Below are 15,656 nucleotides of genomic sequence, written 5' to 3'. Positions count from 1 at the left end.
AGTCAGCCTTCACATGACAAAGTAACTGAGGAATGGAGGATAGAAGCACAAACCAGTGAATCTGCACGATGGTACAACATGGTTGCAGCTGGCAATCCCAGTAATTATGGCCGAAGAGGAGGTGGACGCGGGAGAGAATCAGTAATAGCGAGAATCCGTCTTGGATACAAATATCTATGGAAACTCGGGATGGAAACAACAGCTGAGCAGCGGAGTTGCAGAATCTGTGATGAGAGTGATAGACACCGCCTTGACCACTACCCGAAAGAATGTGAACACCTGAGAGACATTAGGAATATGTGTAGAATAATAAACCCCACATTGTTTGAGTTAGGAAAACACATTGTCAAATATTGATACTGTTCTTAAAAGATTTCCCCATTTTGCACCCGCAAGATAACGTAAGTTTTTAAGGGTTGACAGATGTTAATCTTCTTGTTTGAGGAGCTGTTCACTTGAGACACTTAAGCAAGTCCCAGCTGTGTCTGGGTACAAGTGACAGGATGAACAACCCAGCGGGTTTTCTTATTAGTGGGGAGTGTTGTACATGCTGCTATGGGGGTGTGTTCACTCATAGGATGAGTGACGCTGCCCATGGAACTCGGCCCTCGGGACAAAATTAAAAAAAAAATCCTAGTGCATTACATTTACTAACTACTCTCACACTTAAAAAAATCTTTTTGGTGTCTCTGTGGCTCATTTGGGTACTCAGCTTCCTCTTGTGTCCCCTTGTGCGTGTACCACCCGTGTTAAATGTTCCATCCTTGTTTACCATGTCAATTCCCCTGAGTATTTTGTATGTGGTGATCATGTCTCCCGGAGCTCTTCTGTCTTCCAGCAACGTGAGGTGCAGATCCCTCAGCCTTTCCTCGTAACTCATGCCTCTTAGTTCTGGGACCAGCCTAGTGGCATACCTCTGAACTTTTTTCCAGCTTCGTCTTGTGCTTTATAAGGTATGGACTCCATGCTGGGGCCGCATACTCCAGGATTGGTCTTACATATGTGGTATACAAGGTTCTGAATGATTCCTTACACAGGTTTCCGAAAGCAGTTCTGATGTTAGCCAGCCTCGCATACGCCGCCGATGTTATTCTTTTGATGTGGGCTTCAGGAGACAGGTTTGGTGTGATATCAACTCCCAGATCTTTCTATCTGTCCGTTTCGTGAAGGACTTCATCTCCCATTCGGTATCCTGAGTCTGGCCTCCTTTATCCACCGCCTAGTTTCACTACTTTACATTTACTTGGGTTGAACTTTAGTAGCCATTTGTTGGACCAATCATTCAGTTTGTCTAGGTCATCTTGTAGCCTCATTATTTCTTCCTCTGTCTTAATCCTTCTTATAATTTTTGCATCATCAGCAAACATTGAGAGGAACGAGCCTAGTCCCTCTGGGAGATCATTTACATATATCAGAAACAGTATAGGTCCAAGAAATTTGTGTGTACTCACCTAGTTGTGTTTGCGGGGGTTGAGCTCTGCTCTTTCGGCCCGCCTCTCAACTGTCAATCAAACAACTGTTACTAACTACTATTTTTTCACACACACACACACACACACACACACACACACACACACACACACACACACACACACACACACACACCAAGTGACAAGACTAAGGAAGACAGAGGGGGCATATACTGAAAGTGACAATGAAATCTGCGAGGCACTGAATGCCAGTTTCCATGGAGTGTTCACTACCGAGCCTGAGCAGCTCCCATTGTTGGAAGGGGTTACCCTAGATGAAAGACTATCAGATATAGAGGTGACAGCAGAGGAGGTAATGAAACAGTTGACAACTCTAGATGCAACTAAAGCAGTTGGACCAGACAAAGTATCACCGTGGATACTAAAAGAAGCAGCACAGGCCCTCAGCGTGCCTCTGGCAATGATCTTTAATGAGTCACTTATGTCAGGAGAATTGCCCAGTTGCTGGAAGAAGGCAAATGTCGTGCCGATCTTCAAGAAAGGTGATAGGGAGGAGGCACTTAACTATAGACCTGTATCACTGACAAGCATCCCCTGTAAAATACTGGAAAGAATAATTAGGCTACGACTGGTTGCACACCTGGAGAACATTAGGTTTGTGAACAAACATCAACATGGGTTCTGGACAGGGAAATCGTGCCTAACAAACCTTCTGGAATTCTATGATAAAATAACGAGGATAAGACAGGACAGAGATGGTTGGGCAGATTGCATATTTCTGGACTGCCAAAAAGCCTTTGATACAGTACCGCACATGAGACTGCTGTTCAAGCTCGAGAGGCAGGCGGGGGTGGGGGGAAAGGTCCTAGTATGGATAAGGAACTACCTAACAGGAAGGAGCCAAAGAGTTACGGTAAGGGGCGAGAAGTCGGACTGGCGAACAGTAACAAGTGGAGTACCACAAGGATCGGTGCTGGGACCAATTCTATTTCTTGTATATGTTAACGACATGTTTACAGGCGTAGAGTCCTACATGTCGATGTTTGCGGATGATGCAAAGTTGATGAGAAGAGTTGTGACAGATGAGGATTGCAGGATCCTCCAAGAGGACCTGAACAGATTGCAGAGATGGTCAGAGAAATGGCTACTAGAATTCAACACGAGCAAATGTAAAGTTATGGAAATGGGACTAGGAGATAGGAGACCAAAGGGACAGTACACAATGAAGGGGAACAGCCTACCTGTAACGACGCGTGAAAGAGACCTGGGGTGGACGTAACACCTAATCTATCTCCTGAGGCACATATTAATTGGATAACGACAGTAGCGTACTCTACACTGGCAAAAGTTAGAACATCATTCAGAAACCTAAGTAAGGAGGCATTTAGGGCGCTTTACACTGCCTACGTGAGGCCAGTCTTAGAGTATGCCGCCTCATCATGGAGTCCCCATCTGAAGAAGCATATAATGAAACTGGAAAAGGTTCAGAGGTTTGCAACGAGACTCGTCCCAGAGCTACGAGGGATGGGGTATGAAGAGCGCCTGAGGGAACTGTGCCTTACGACACTAGAAAGAAGAAGGGAGAGGGGGGACATGATAGGAACGTATAAGATACTCAGAGGGATTGACAGAGTGGACATAGACGAAATGTTCACACGGAATAGTAACAGAACGAGAGGACATGGATGGAAGCTTGAAACTCAGATGAGTCACAGAGATGTTAGGAAGTTTTCTTTTAGCGTGAGAGTAGTGGGGAAATGGAATGCACTTCAGGAACAGGTTGTGGAAGCAAATACTATTTATAATTTTAAAACCAGGTATGATAGGGAAATGGGACAGGAGTCATTGCTGTAAACAACCGATGCTCGAAAGGCGGGATCCAAGAGTCAATGCTCGATCCTGCAGACACAACTAGGTGAGTACAACTAGGTGAGTACACACATCACCAGGAAGCAGCCCGCAAGAGCTGTCTAACTCCCAGGTACCTATTTACTGCTAGCTAACAAGGGCATCAGAGTGAAAGAAACTCTTATTATTATTATTATTAACATCTTTATTGACAAAATTAATTACAATTTTGCCTAATCTGAGGATGCCCATTTGTCTCTGCCGGCGCCAGGAATCGAACCTGGGCCTCAGGATTACGAGTACAGCGCGCTGTCCACTCAGCTACCAGACCTCACCAGACCAGTAGTCTGGTGTGTGTGTGTATGTGTTCTCTCTCTCTCTCTCTCTCTCTCTCTCTCTCTCTCTCTCTCTCTCTCTCTCTCTCTCTCTCTCTCTCTCTCTCTCTCTCTCTCTCTCTCTCTCCCTCCCACACACACTCTCACTGTGGTAGAGGAAGTGCGCCTCGGAAGAGGAGGTGCAAGTGACCAACCCACGGGGGCAGGAGGAGGAGGAGGAGTCCGTCTATTTTGGTTAACTGGTGGTAGCGGCGGGCACCGACCCTCCCAAGAAGCCACCCAGGGTTGCCAGAGTGGCACTAACTCCTGGCCCCGGTGACACCTCACCGCCGCCCTTCAACCCTCGCACTGTTTTTATCCCGCCAAAAAACGCCGGTAGTCGCTGTTTCGGCGCTGTTGTTTACACACGAAAATTCTTCCATGTGTATAAGCCGCGACAGTCTCAATTTTTGTTTCTATATTCCTTTAGTCTGTAATTAATAATAATAATTATAGACCCCCCTTCATTTAGCTTCACTACTATTCACCACTGTAGATCAGGTGTATGTGTGTATGCGTCACGTGTATATGTGTGGGCGATACGTGTATGTGTGTATGTGTCACGTGTATATATGTGTATTCGTCACGTATATATATATATATATATATATATATATATATATATATATATATATATATATATATATATATATATATATGTATATATATATATATACATATATATATATATATATATATATATATATATATATATATATATATATATGCATATATATATATACATATATATATATATATATATATATATATATATATATATATATATATATATATATATATATATATATATATATATATATGTACGCAAAAATAATCACACGAAAAAAACACGTGATTCAGTTATGCGTAAATAACCGAATTGTGCAGGAAATACAAAACTGTGGATTATAAATCAGTTACTAAAAGAAATATTATTGAATCTTCATTTATAAACAGTAGTGAATTAGGTAATATTCTCCTAAGTCCAGAGTTATGTAAATTAGTTAACCTGTAATTGGTAAGATGTGTGATCAATATAAAATAATAGTATTTGTAGTACATTACAAGAAATAGGTAATACCCATTTAATCAACCCATCTATTATCCCACCTTTTGGTTATCTATCTACTCAGGTGTAATGTAATCCCAAACCCATGTTGTATCTGTCTGTAATCCTTGATAATGTGTTCGAACACGAAAATGTTCGGATTTTTCGTGTTCGGTGTCGTAGAAGAGACCTGCTCATCTATGTATGCAATCTTGCATAAATAAAATATTATGATAAATATTTCAGTGTTCGGGAACTGAAAAAAATATTCTGTGTTTGGGACACTGAATATCAGTGTCCCAAATTGGAGACAGCTGAGTGTTGGGGGGGGGGGAGGAATGGGGGAATGTGGGGGAAGTTTTGGAGGGGGGGACTGACAAGTCTACGGTGATTAAATTCCCTGTTTCACTCTACTATTTCAGTGTGTCAGTGTGGTCTATATTAACTTAATATACACAGTTAAAAATATAAAATACAATATATTTCATTAACCTGGGCATTAGGAGCCCTGAAGTGTAGGACAGAGTGCTCTCTCTTCCCACTGAGCTTCGAGCTATCCACACTAGAGAAGGACTCCAGAGGCACTAAACTCCTGCCCAAACTGTAACGTTATGCAACCTGTTCTCGCACTTTCTTACAGTCAATATTGACTTATTAAATAAGTGCATATGTGACATACTAATTTATTGTGAATATTTTAGTTTACCTTGAAAAGCTTCATAGAAAACACCGACCTTACCCAACCTCCTTAGTATGTTAAGATAAGCATCTTATTGCTTCGTAATTACAATTATTACTAAACCTATAATAGGTTAAATAATACCTATGCCTATAATAGGTTAAGTAATACCTATACCTATAATAGGGTAAGTAATAATTGTAATTACGAAGCAATAAGATGCTTATCTTAACATACTAAGAAGGTTAGGTAAGGTCGGTGTTTTCTATGAAGCCTTTCAAGGTAAACTAAAATATTCACAATAAATTAGTATGTCACATATGCACGTATTTAATAAGTCAATATTGACTATACGAAAGTGCGAGAACGGGTTGCAACATGCCTTCCCCGGGCTGCCACGCGAGCACAGAAGAATTAGGTGATCCACTCCAGAGTCATATAAACTGCTCTTTTACCCTGTCGGCTCCTCTGCAGGGTAAGAGAGCTGCTATGGAACTAATGACATTGAGCACTCAACCACAGGTAATTAAAAGTGCTTTTCCAAGGTCAAGTTATAATTACATCACACATATTACATAATTGGTGCATTATATTGTACATCTTGGGCACAGTTCCAGTATATCAAGTGTTTCAATACTCGGAGTGTTTGTGGGGTTCAGCGTACCTCAACTCACGGGGGTCGGAACTCATCAGTATGGGGCAGCCCGTCCTCCAAACAAAGACCCAAAAGTGATTCCATGCACCCGCCAAACCCCCTGTTTATGAATGAAAAGCGGTTTACACACGACTCGCAACTGCTGACGTTCGAACATATCCGGAACAAGTGTTTCACTGACGAATTTTGTTCGAATCACAACGCTATAAATGCTTCACCCACGTACTACAAATACAAATAATCGCCAACAGAACCTAAACACCTAACCTAACCTAATCTATGCCTATATATGCACAATATGCTAATATATTATAATATTAATTTATACTTGAGAAAATTCCCGTTTTGAATGAACAGAATATTAAAATTTATGAATGCGTCTGTGGGGTCGACCGCTGGATGTAATGGACTTGAGTCGAGGACGGGTTGGTATGGGGACATTGTGCAATATAATGTTCAAGTGCATGTTTTCTCTTTCACAAAGTTGACACCTGGCGCATTGAACACTACATTTGAGAAAGTTGCCAGACACGTCTGTAAGCCAGATGTATTCTGGCCACTAGAGCATTCCACTGCCAAGTTCTTGCTCTGTTACATCCATATATAAACGTTTCCTCGCGGTATCCATCATAATGTTTATTAATATCGCTTTCAGGTCTTTATGGCTTTGTTAAGTCAGTACGCTTCTCATCAGACATTAGTTTGAGTATTCTGTTATTACAAATGAAACGTTTATATTAGTGTCTACTATGGGTTTGCTACAGGCTGTCTTTGCAAGCATGTCAACAGTATCATGCTTTGAGACGCCAACATGAAAGATTATCCAAAGGAATTTAATATAAAATTAATTTTCTTTACCAGCTAAAACATTCATTCGAATATCAGTGACTATTTTCTGGGTGTTTCAATTGTGTTCGTTCTGTGCCAGGAGTGTTCTCTGAGAGTCGCAGCACAGTATTTAATTCCTCTCCCTTTGTTTTTTAACAAATCGGTTTAAGTCATATTAGTAGAGTCACTGAGGCTTCACTGTTGTATGTGCGAGAGAAGATGGTTTAAATACATGACCTGCGCACCAGAGACCTCCTCCACCCTCTCCAGAGGCATCAGTATAGCACTGACACGTCGCTCCCCACAACCTGAGCACTCTCAGTCACGCTGCACGGTCTTAACTGCTTTGATAACGTAGTGTCAACACTATCTTTCTTGGGGCCATTTACAACCTCTACTGGTAGTCCCAGTTATCCCATGAATTAATTGATTGATTGGTCAGTAATTGAGTCAAGTACATATTAATATTTTGATGGAGTTGGATACCTTACAAAAGAAAAATGTGTAATCAAATTTCCCCTCTCGTTCTGTAGACATAAGTGAAGGTAGTGAAGGCATAATTTTGTCCATTAACAGAGTCTAGGCTCAGCTAATAGACAAAACTCTCTCACTTATGGCAGGCAGGTCACATATTGACTATTCTCGTGGACTTTAGAGTCCCAGGGATAACAGTTGGCAGAATGATAATTGTGTCATCAGCAAATAGAATTGACAAAAAGAGTTGCTTGGCATTTGGTAGGACACTGATGTAAGCCCAAAAAATATAATTGCACTCCCCTGTTCGACGCCAGTGTTAGCTGTGAGTGTGGAGGAAGAGCTATGAGCTATGACCTGAGCTATGGCCTGAGCTATGGCATGAGCTATGGCCTGAGCTATGGCATGAGCTATGGCCTGAGCTATGGCCTGAGCTATGGCATGAGCTATGGCCTGAGCTATGGCCTGAGCTATGGCATGAGCTATGGCCTGAGCTATGGCCTGAGCTATGGCATGAGCTATGGCCTGAGCTATGGCCTGAGCTATGGCCTGAGCTATGGCATGAGCTATGGCCTGAGCTATGGCCTGAGCTATGGCATGAGCTATGGCCTGAGCTATGGCCTGAGCTATGGCATGAGCTATGGCCTGAGCTATGGCCTGAGCTATGGCATGAGCTATGGCCTGAGCTATGACCTGAGCTATGGTCTGGGCTATGGCCTGAGCTATGACACTTGCATCCCGTCCTCAGGCCAACCCGTCCTCGACTCAAGTCCATTACATCCAGCGGTCGACCCCACAGACGCATTCATAAATTTTAACATACTGTTCATTCAAAACGGGAATTTTCTCAAGTATAAATTAATATTATAATATATTAGCATATTCTGTATATATAGGCATAGGATAGGTTAGGTCAGGTGTTTAGGTTCTGTTGGCGATTATTTGTATTTGTAGTACGTGGGTGAAGCATTTATAGCGTTGTGATTCGAACAAAATTCGTCAGTGAAGCACTTGTTCCGGATATGTTCGAACGTCAGCAGTTGTGAGTCGTGTGTAAACCGCTTTTCATTCATAAACAGGGGGTTTGGCGGGTGCATGGAATCACTTTTGGATCTTTGTTTGGAGGACGGGCTGACTCACAACTGCTGACGTTCGAACATATCCGGAACAAGTGCTTCACTGACGAATTTTGTTCGAATCACAACGCTATAAATGCTTCACCCACGTACTACAAATACAAATAATCGCCAACAGAACCTAAACACCTGACCTAACCTAATCTATGCCTATATTTACACAATATACCAATATATTATAATATTAATTTATACTTGAGAAAATTCTCGTTTTGAATGAACAGCATGTAAAAATTTATGAATGCGTCTGTAGGGTCGACCGCTGGATGTAATGGACTTGAGTCGAGGACGGGTTGCACCTCTATGACACTGAAGCTTCCTCTTTGTGGCTATAATTGACCATAACATATCCGGTTTACTCGGTAAGTTCCTGTGTGATCGGTGTAGGTCAACTGATAGTTTAGAAGTTCCGCATCAACTAGGCTTGGCGTTATAGACCCAGACCTGTCAATTAACACCAACCACTCTCACTGCTCTTAATATTGTCTCAGTATTGCCCTGTCGTTCATGGTCATACTTTGAGTTCCCGTCGAAGCTCTTGAGCTCGGGAACTCTTCTTATGTCCCTGTACTCATCTGTGTTTCATTATGCTGACCTTCAGCTCTTGGGCTGCGAATCTTAACCGTTGAAACTATACTGTGTCCCATTCCTGATTCCAAGGGTCATGTTGTACTTGAGGTCATGACTGGAGTTACTGCACCACCTGACGGTGTTCTTCCTCCTGCAGGTGACGCCGGGGACGCTGGCGGCGCAGCACCTCAACGTTGGGGACATACTGGTTATGATCGAGGGCCACGACGCCCGCGCCCTTTGTCACTTCGATGCTTATGACCTCATCAAGGCCGCCGGCAACCGCGTCGAGCTCACCATCAGGAAGGTCGACTCCCAGTACGTCCCCCCCCTCGCTCTCTCTCTGTTATAGTCCCTGTCTCTCTCTGTTGTAGTCCCTGTCTCTCTGTTGTAGTCCCTGTCTCTCTGTTATAGTCCCTGTCTCTCTCTGTTGTAGTCCCTGTCTCTCTCTGTTATAGTCCCTGTCTCTCTGTTATAGTCCCTGTCTCTCTGTTATAGTCCCTGTCTCTCTGTTATAGTCCCTGTCTTTCTCTGTTGTAGTCCCTGTCTCTCTGTTGTAGTCCCTGTCTCTCTCTGTTATAGTCCCTGTCTCTCTGTTATAGTCCCTCTCTCTCTGTTATAGTTCCTGTCTCTCTGTTATAGTTCCTGTCTCTCTCTGTTGTAGTCCCTGTCTCTCTGTTATAGTCCCTGTCTCTCTCTGTTATAGTCCCTGTCTCTCTCTGTTATAGTCCCTGTCTCTCTCTGTTGTAGTCCCTGTCTCTCTCTGTTATAGTCCCTGTCTCTCTCTGTTGTATTCCCTGTCTCTCTGTTATAGTCCCTGTCTCTCTGTTATAGTCCCTGTCTCTCTCTGTTATAGTCCCTGTCTCTCTCTGTTGTAGTCCCTGTCTCTCTCTGTTGTAGTCCCTGTCTCTCTCTGTTATAGTCCCTGTCTCTCTCTGTTGTATTCCCTGTCTCTCTGTTATAGTCCCTGTCTCTCTCTGTTATAGTCCCTGTCTCTCTCTGTTATAGTCCCTGTCTCTCTCTGTTGTAGTCCCTGTCTCTCTCTGTTGTAGTCCCTGTCTCTCTCTGTTATAGTTCCTGTTTCTCTGTTATAGTTCCTGTCTCTCTGTTATAGTTCCTGTCTCTCTGTTATAGTTCCTGTTTCTCTGTTATAGTTCCTGTCTCTCTGTTATAGTTCCTGTCTCTCTGTTATAGTTCCTGTCTCTCTGTTATAGTCCCTGTCTCTCTGTTGTAGTCCCTGTCTCTCTCTGTTATAGTCCCTGTCTCTCTCTGTTGTAGTCCCTGTCTCTCTGTTGTAGTCCCTGTCTCTCTCTCTGTTGTAGTCCCTGTCTCTCTGTTGTAGTCCTTGTCTCTCTCTGTTATAGTTCCTGTCTCTCTGTTATAGTCCCTGTCTCTCTCTGTTATAGTTCCTGTTTCTCTGTTATAGTTCCTGTCTCTCTGTTATAGTTCCTGTCTCTCTGTTATAGTCCCTGTCTCTCTGTTGTAGTCCCTGTCTCTCTCTGTTATAGTCCCTGTCTCTCTCTGTTGTAGTCCCTGTCTCTCTGTTGTAGTCCCTGTCTCTCTCTGTTGTAGTCCCTGTCTCTCTCTGTTATAGTCCCTGTCTCTCTCTGTTATAGTTCCTGTCTCTCTGTTATAGTCCCTGTCCCTCTGTTATAGTCCCTGTCTCTCTGTTATAGTCCCTGTCCCTCTCTGTTATAGTCCCTGTCCCTCTCTTATAGTCCCTGTCCCTCTCTGTTATAGTCCCTGTCACTCTCTGTTATAGTTCCTGTCTCTCTGTTATAGTTCCTGTCTCTCTGTTATAGTCCCTGTCTCTCTGTTGTAGTCCCTGTCTCTCTCTGTTATAGTCCCTGTCTCTCTCTGTTATAGTCCCTGTCTCTCTCTGTTATAGTTCCTGTCTCTCTGTTATAGTCCCTGTCCCTCTCTGTTATAGTCCCTGTCTCTCTGTTATAGTCCCTGTCCCTCTCTGTTATAGTCCCTGTCACTCTCTGTTATAGTCCCTGTCTCTCTGTTATAGTCCCTGTCCCTCTGTTATAGTCCCTGTCTCTATGTTATAGTCCCTGTCCCTCTCTGTTATAGTCCCTGTCCCTCTCTTATAGTCCCTGTCCCTCTCTGTTATAGTCCCTGTCACTCTCTGTTATAGTCCCTGTCTCTCTGTTATAGTCCCTGTCTCTCTGTTATAGTTCCTGTCCCTCTGTTATAGTCCCTGTCTCTCTCTGTTATAGTCCCTGTCTCTCTGTGTTATAGTCCCTGTCTCTCTGTTATAGTCCCTGTCTCTCTGTTATAGTCCCTGTCTCTCTGTTATAGTCCCTGTCTCTCTCTGTTATAGTCCCTGTCTCTCTGTTATAGTCCCTGTCTCTCTGTTATAGTCCCTGTCTCTCTGTGTTATAGTCCCTGTCTCTCTGTTATAGTCCCTGTATCTCTGTGTTATAGTCCCTGTCTCTCTGTGTTATAGTCCCTGTCTCTCTGTTATAGTCCCTGTCTCTCTCTGTTATAGTCCCTGTCCCTCTCTGTTATAGTCCCTGTCTCTCTCTGTTATAGTCCCTGTCTTTCTCTGTTATAGTCCCTGTCCCTCTCTTATAGTCCCTGTCCCTCTCTGTTATAGTCCCTGTCACTCTCTGTTATAGTCCCTGTCTCTCTGTTATAGTCCCTGTCTCTCTGTTATAGTTCCTGTCCCTCTGTTATAGTCCCTGTCCCTCTCTGTTATAGTCCCTGTCTCTCTGTTATAGTCCCTGTCTCTGTTATAGTCCCTGTCTCTCTCTGTTATAGTCCCTGTCTCTCTCTGTTATAGTCCCTGTCTCTCTGTTATAGTCCCTGTCTCTCTCTGTTATAGTCCCTGTCTCTCTCTGTTATAGTCCCTGTCTCTCTGTTATAGTCCCTGTCTCTCTGTTATAGTTCCTGTCCCTCTGTTATAGTCCCTGTCTCTCTGTGTTATAGTCCCTGTCTCTCTGTGTTATAGTCCCTGTCTCTCTGTGTTATAGTCCCTGTCTCTCTCTGTTATAGTCCCTGTCTCTCTGTTATAGTCCCTGTCTCTCTGTGTTATAGTCCCTGTCTCTCTGTGTTATAGTCCCTGTCTCTCTCTGTTGTAGTCCCTGTCTCTCTCTGTTGTAGTCCCTGTCTCTCTCTGTTATAGTCCCTGTCTCTCTCTGTTGTAGTCCCTGTCTCTCTCTGTTGTAGTCCCTGTCTCTCTCTGTTATAGTCCCTGTCTCTCTCTGTTATAGTCCCTGTCTCTCTCTGTTGTAGTCCCTGTCTCTCTCTGTTATAGTCCCTGTCTCTCTCTGTTATAGTCCCTGTCTCTCTCTGTTGTATTCCCTGTCTCTCTCTGTTGTATTCCCTGTCTCTCTCTGTTGTAGTCCCTGTCTCTCTCTGTTATAGTCCCTGTCTCTCTCTGTTGTATTCCCTGTCCCTCTCTGTTATAGTCCCTGTCTCTCTGTTATAGTCCCTGTCTCTCTCTGTTGTATTCCCTGTCCCTCTCTGTTAAAGTCCCTGTCTCTCTGTTGTATTCCCTGTCTCTCTCTGTTGTATTCCCTGTCTCTCTCTGTTGTAGTCCCTGTCTCTCTCTGTTGTAGTCCCTGTCTCTCTCTGTTATAGTCCCTGTCTCTCTGTTATAGTCCCTGTCCCTCTCTGTTATAGTCCCTGTCTCTCTGTTATAGTCCCTATCCCTCTGTTATAGTCCCTATCCCTCTGTTATAGTCCCTGTCCCTCTCTGTTATAGTCCCTGTCTCTCTGTTATAGTCCCTGTCTCTCTGTTATAGTCCCTGTCTCTCTGTTATAGTCCCTGTCTCTCTGTTATAGTCCCTCTCTCTCTGTTATAGTCCCTGTCCCTCTCTGTTATAGTCCCTGTCCCTCTCTGTTATAGTCCCTGTCCCTCTCTGTTATAGTCCCTGTCCCTCTCTGTTATAGTCCCTGTCTCTCTGTTATAGTTCCTGTCCCTCTCTGTTATAGTCTCTGTCCCTCTGTTACAGTCCCTGTCCCTCTGTTATAGTCCCTGTCCCTCTGTTATAGTCCCTGTCTCTCTGTTATAGTCCCTGTCCCTCTCTTATAGTCCCTGTCCCTCTCTGTTATAGTCCCTGTCCCTCTGTTATAGTCCCTGTCCCTCTCTGTTATAGTCCCTGTCTCTCTGTTATAGTTCCTGTCCCTCTCTGTTATAGTCTCTGTCCCTCTGTTACAGTCCCTGTCCCTCTGTTATAGTCCCTGTCCCTCTGTTATAGTCCCTGTCTCTCTGTTATAGTCCCTGTCCCTCTCTTATAGTCCCTGTCCCTCTCTGTTATAGTCTCTGTCCCTCTGTTACAGTCCCTGTCCCTCTGTTATAGTCCCTGTCTCTCTGTTATAGTCCCTGTCTCTCTGTTATAGTCCCTGTCCCTCTGTTATAGTCCCTGTCTCTCTGTTATAGTTCCTGTCCCTCTCTGTTATAGTCCCTGTCCCTCTGTTATAGTCCCTGTCTCTCTGTTATAGTTCCTGTCCCTCTCTGTTATAGTCTCTGTCCCTCTGTTACAGTCCCTGTCTCTCTGTTATAGTCCCTGTCCCTCTGTTATAGTCCCTGTCTCTCTCTGTTACAGTCCCTGTCCCTCTGTTATAGTCCCTGTCCCTCTGTTATAGTCCCTGTCCCTCTCTGTTATAGTCCCTGTCCCTCTGTTATAGTCCCTGTCCCTCTGTTATAGTCCCTGTCTCTCTGTTATAGTCCCTGTCTCTCTCTGTTACAGTCCCTCTCCCTCTGTTATAGTCCCTGTCCCTCTGTTATAGTCCCTGTCCCTCTCTGTTATAGTCCCTGTCCCTCTGTTATAGTCCCTGTCCCTCTGTTATAGTCCCTGTCCCTCTCTGTTATAGTCCCTGTCTCTCTCTGTTATAGTCCCTGTCCCTCTGTTATAGTCCCTGTCTCTCTCTGTTATAGTCCCTGTCTCTCTGACCCCCTGGGAGGGAGTCCCTTAGGGAGCCGAGCGGACAGCACGCTGGACTTGTGATCCTGTGGTCCTGGGTTCGATCCCAGGCGCCGGCGAGAAACAATGAGCAGAGTTTCTTTCACCCTATGCCCCTGCTACCTAGCAGTAAAATAGGTACCTGGGTGTTAGTCAGCTGTCACGGGCTGCTTCCTGGGGGTGGAGGCCTGGTCGAGGACCGGGCCGCGGGGACACTAAAAAGCCCCGAAATCATCTCAAGATAACCTCAAGACGAACCTAACCTGTCTCTCTGTTATAGTCCCTGTCTCTCTGTTATAGTCCCTGTCCCTCTGTTATAGTCCCTGTCCCTCTGTTATAGTCCCTGTCCCTCTGTTATAGTCCCTGTCTCTCTCTGTTATAGTCCCTGTCCCTCTCTGTTATAGTCCATGTCCCTCTGTTATAGTCCCTGTCTCTCTCTGTTATAGTCCCTGTCTCTCTCTGTTATAGTCCCTGTCTCTCTGTTATAGTCCCTGTCCCTCTGTTATAGTCCCTGTCTCTCTGTTATAGTCCCTGTCCCTCTGTTATAGTCCCTGTCTCTCTCTGTTATAGTCCCTGTCCCTCTCTGTTATAGTCCCTGTCCCTCTGTTATAGTCCCTGTCCCTCTGTTATAGTCCCTGTCCCTCTGTTATAGTCCCTGTCTCTCTGTTATAGTCCCTGTCCCTCTGTTATAGTCCCTGTCTCTCTCTGTTATAGTCCCTGTCCCTCTGTTATAGTCCCTGTCTCTCTGTTATAGTCCCTGTCCCTCTGTTATAGTCCCTGTCCCTCTGTTATAGTCCCTGTCTCTCTCTGTTATAGTCCCTGTCCCTCTGTTATAGTCCCTGTCTCTCTGTTATAGTCCCTGTCCCTCTGTTATAGTCCCTGTCTCTCTGTTATAGTCCCTGTCCCTCTCTGTTATTGTCCCTGTCAGTAGTAGGGAGTAAGAGCCACAGACGATATTTTTTTTTGGGGAGAGGACCCCTGTGGACTGTAAGAGCCACAGACGATATTTTTTTTTCAGAAAATATCGTCTGTGGATCTTAGGGGTTTTCAGGCAAATTTGGGGAGTCACAGATTTGGAAGTAAGGAATTCTTATGAGAAAAATAATTTCCGAGATCTTAGAAGTTTGTTAATCATTCTTATGATGAAAATAAGTAGGAAAATCTTAAAGAAAAGTTTTAGAAAAAATCGTGTTTGTGTCACAGCATTTCCAGGTAAACTCTATGGACAACCTTTGCCCGTTTTCAATCACACATTTGTAAAAGGACCATTTTCAGAGAATATTGTCTTAGATGTTTTGTTAAGGAAAACAGACAACTTATCCATAACATTTAGTTTTATATCCATTTACGGCTATTTCGCCTGTAATCTGTGAAAACTTGTCAGAGTCCATTTTATACCCAATTTTCGGCAGAGTCCAGTTTATGCTCAAATTCGCCAGAGTCTACTTTGAGAGCAAAATTAGTCAGAGACAGTATTTAGCTCATATTTCATCAGAGTCCAATTATCAACAGAAATTCACCAGAGTCTACTTTGAGAGCAAAATTAGTCAGAGACAGTATTTAGCTCATATTTCATCAGAGTCCAGTTCTTGATCGAAATTCATCAGAGTCCGCTTTGAGAGCAATATTCATCAGAGACAGTTTTAGCTCATATTTCATCAGAGACCATTTTATACCTAAAAATGAACAGAGTCCACTTTG

General features: G+C 43.9%; 1 protein-coding gene across 9 annotated transcripts in view; it reads left to right on the top strand.

The window, feature by feature from the left end:
- LOC123767543 (uncharacterized) overlaps nucleotides 1-15,656 on the top strand; it is a 357,685-nt gene that overhangs the window by 64,962 nt on the left and 277,067 nt on the right. For all 9 annotated transcript variants that reach the window (XM_045757248.2, XM_045757244.2, XM_045757243.2 and 6 more), the window contains exon 2: nucleotides 9,200-9,360. In XM_045757248.2, coding sequence (XP_045613204.2) covers nucleotides 9,200-9,360 — 161 coding nt within the window. The remainder of the gene's footprint in view (nucleotides 1-9,199; nucleotides 9,361-15,656) is intronic.

The sequence above is a fragment of the Procambarus clarkii genome, chromosome 67, assembly GCF_040958095.1.
Source record: "Procambarus clarkii isolate CNS0578487 chromosome 67, FALCON_Pclarkii_2.0, whole genome shotgun sequence".
Taxonomy (NCBI): domain Eukaryota; kingdom Metazoa; phylum Arthropoda; class Malacostraca; order Decapoda; family Cambaridae; genus Procambarus; species Procambarus clarkii.
Note: the sequence above shows the minus strand (reverse complement) of the source record. Positions and strands in the feature narration are given on the sequence as shown.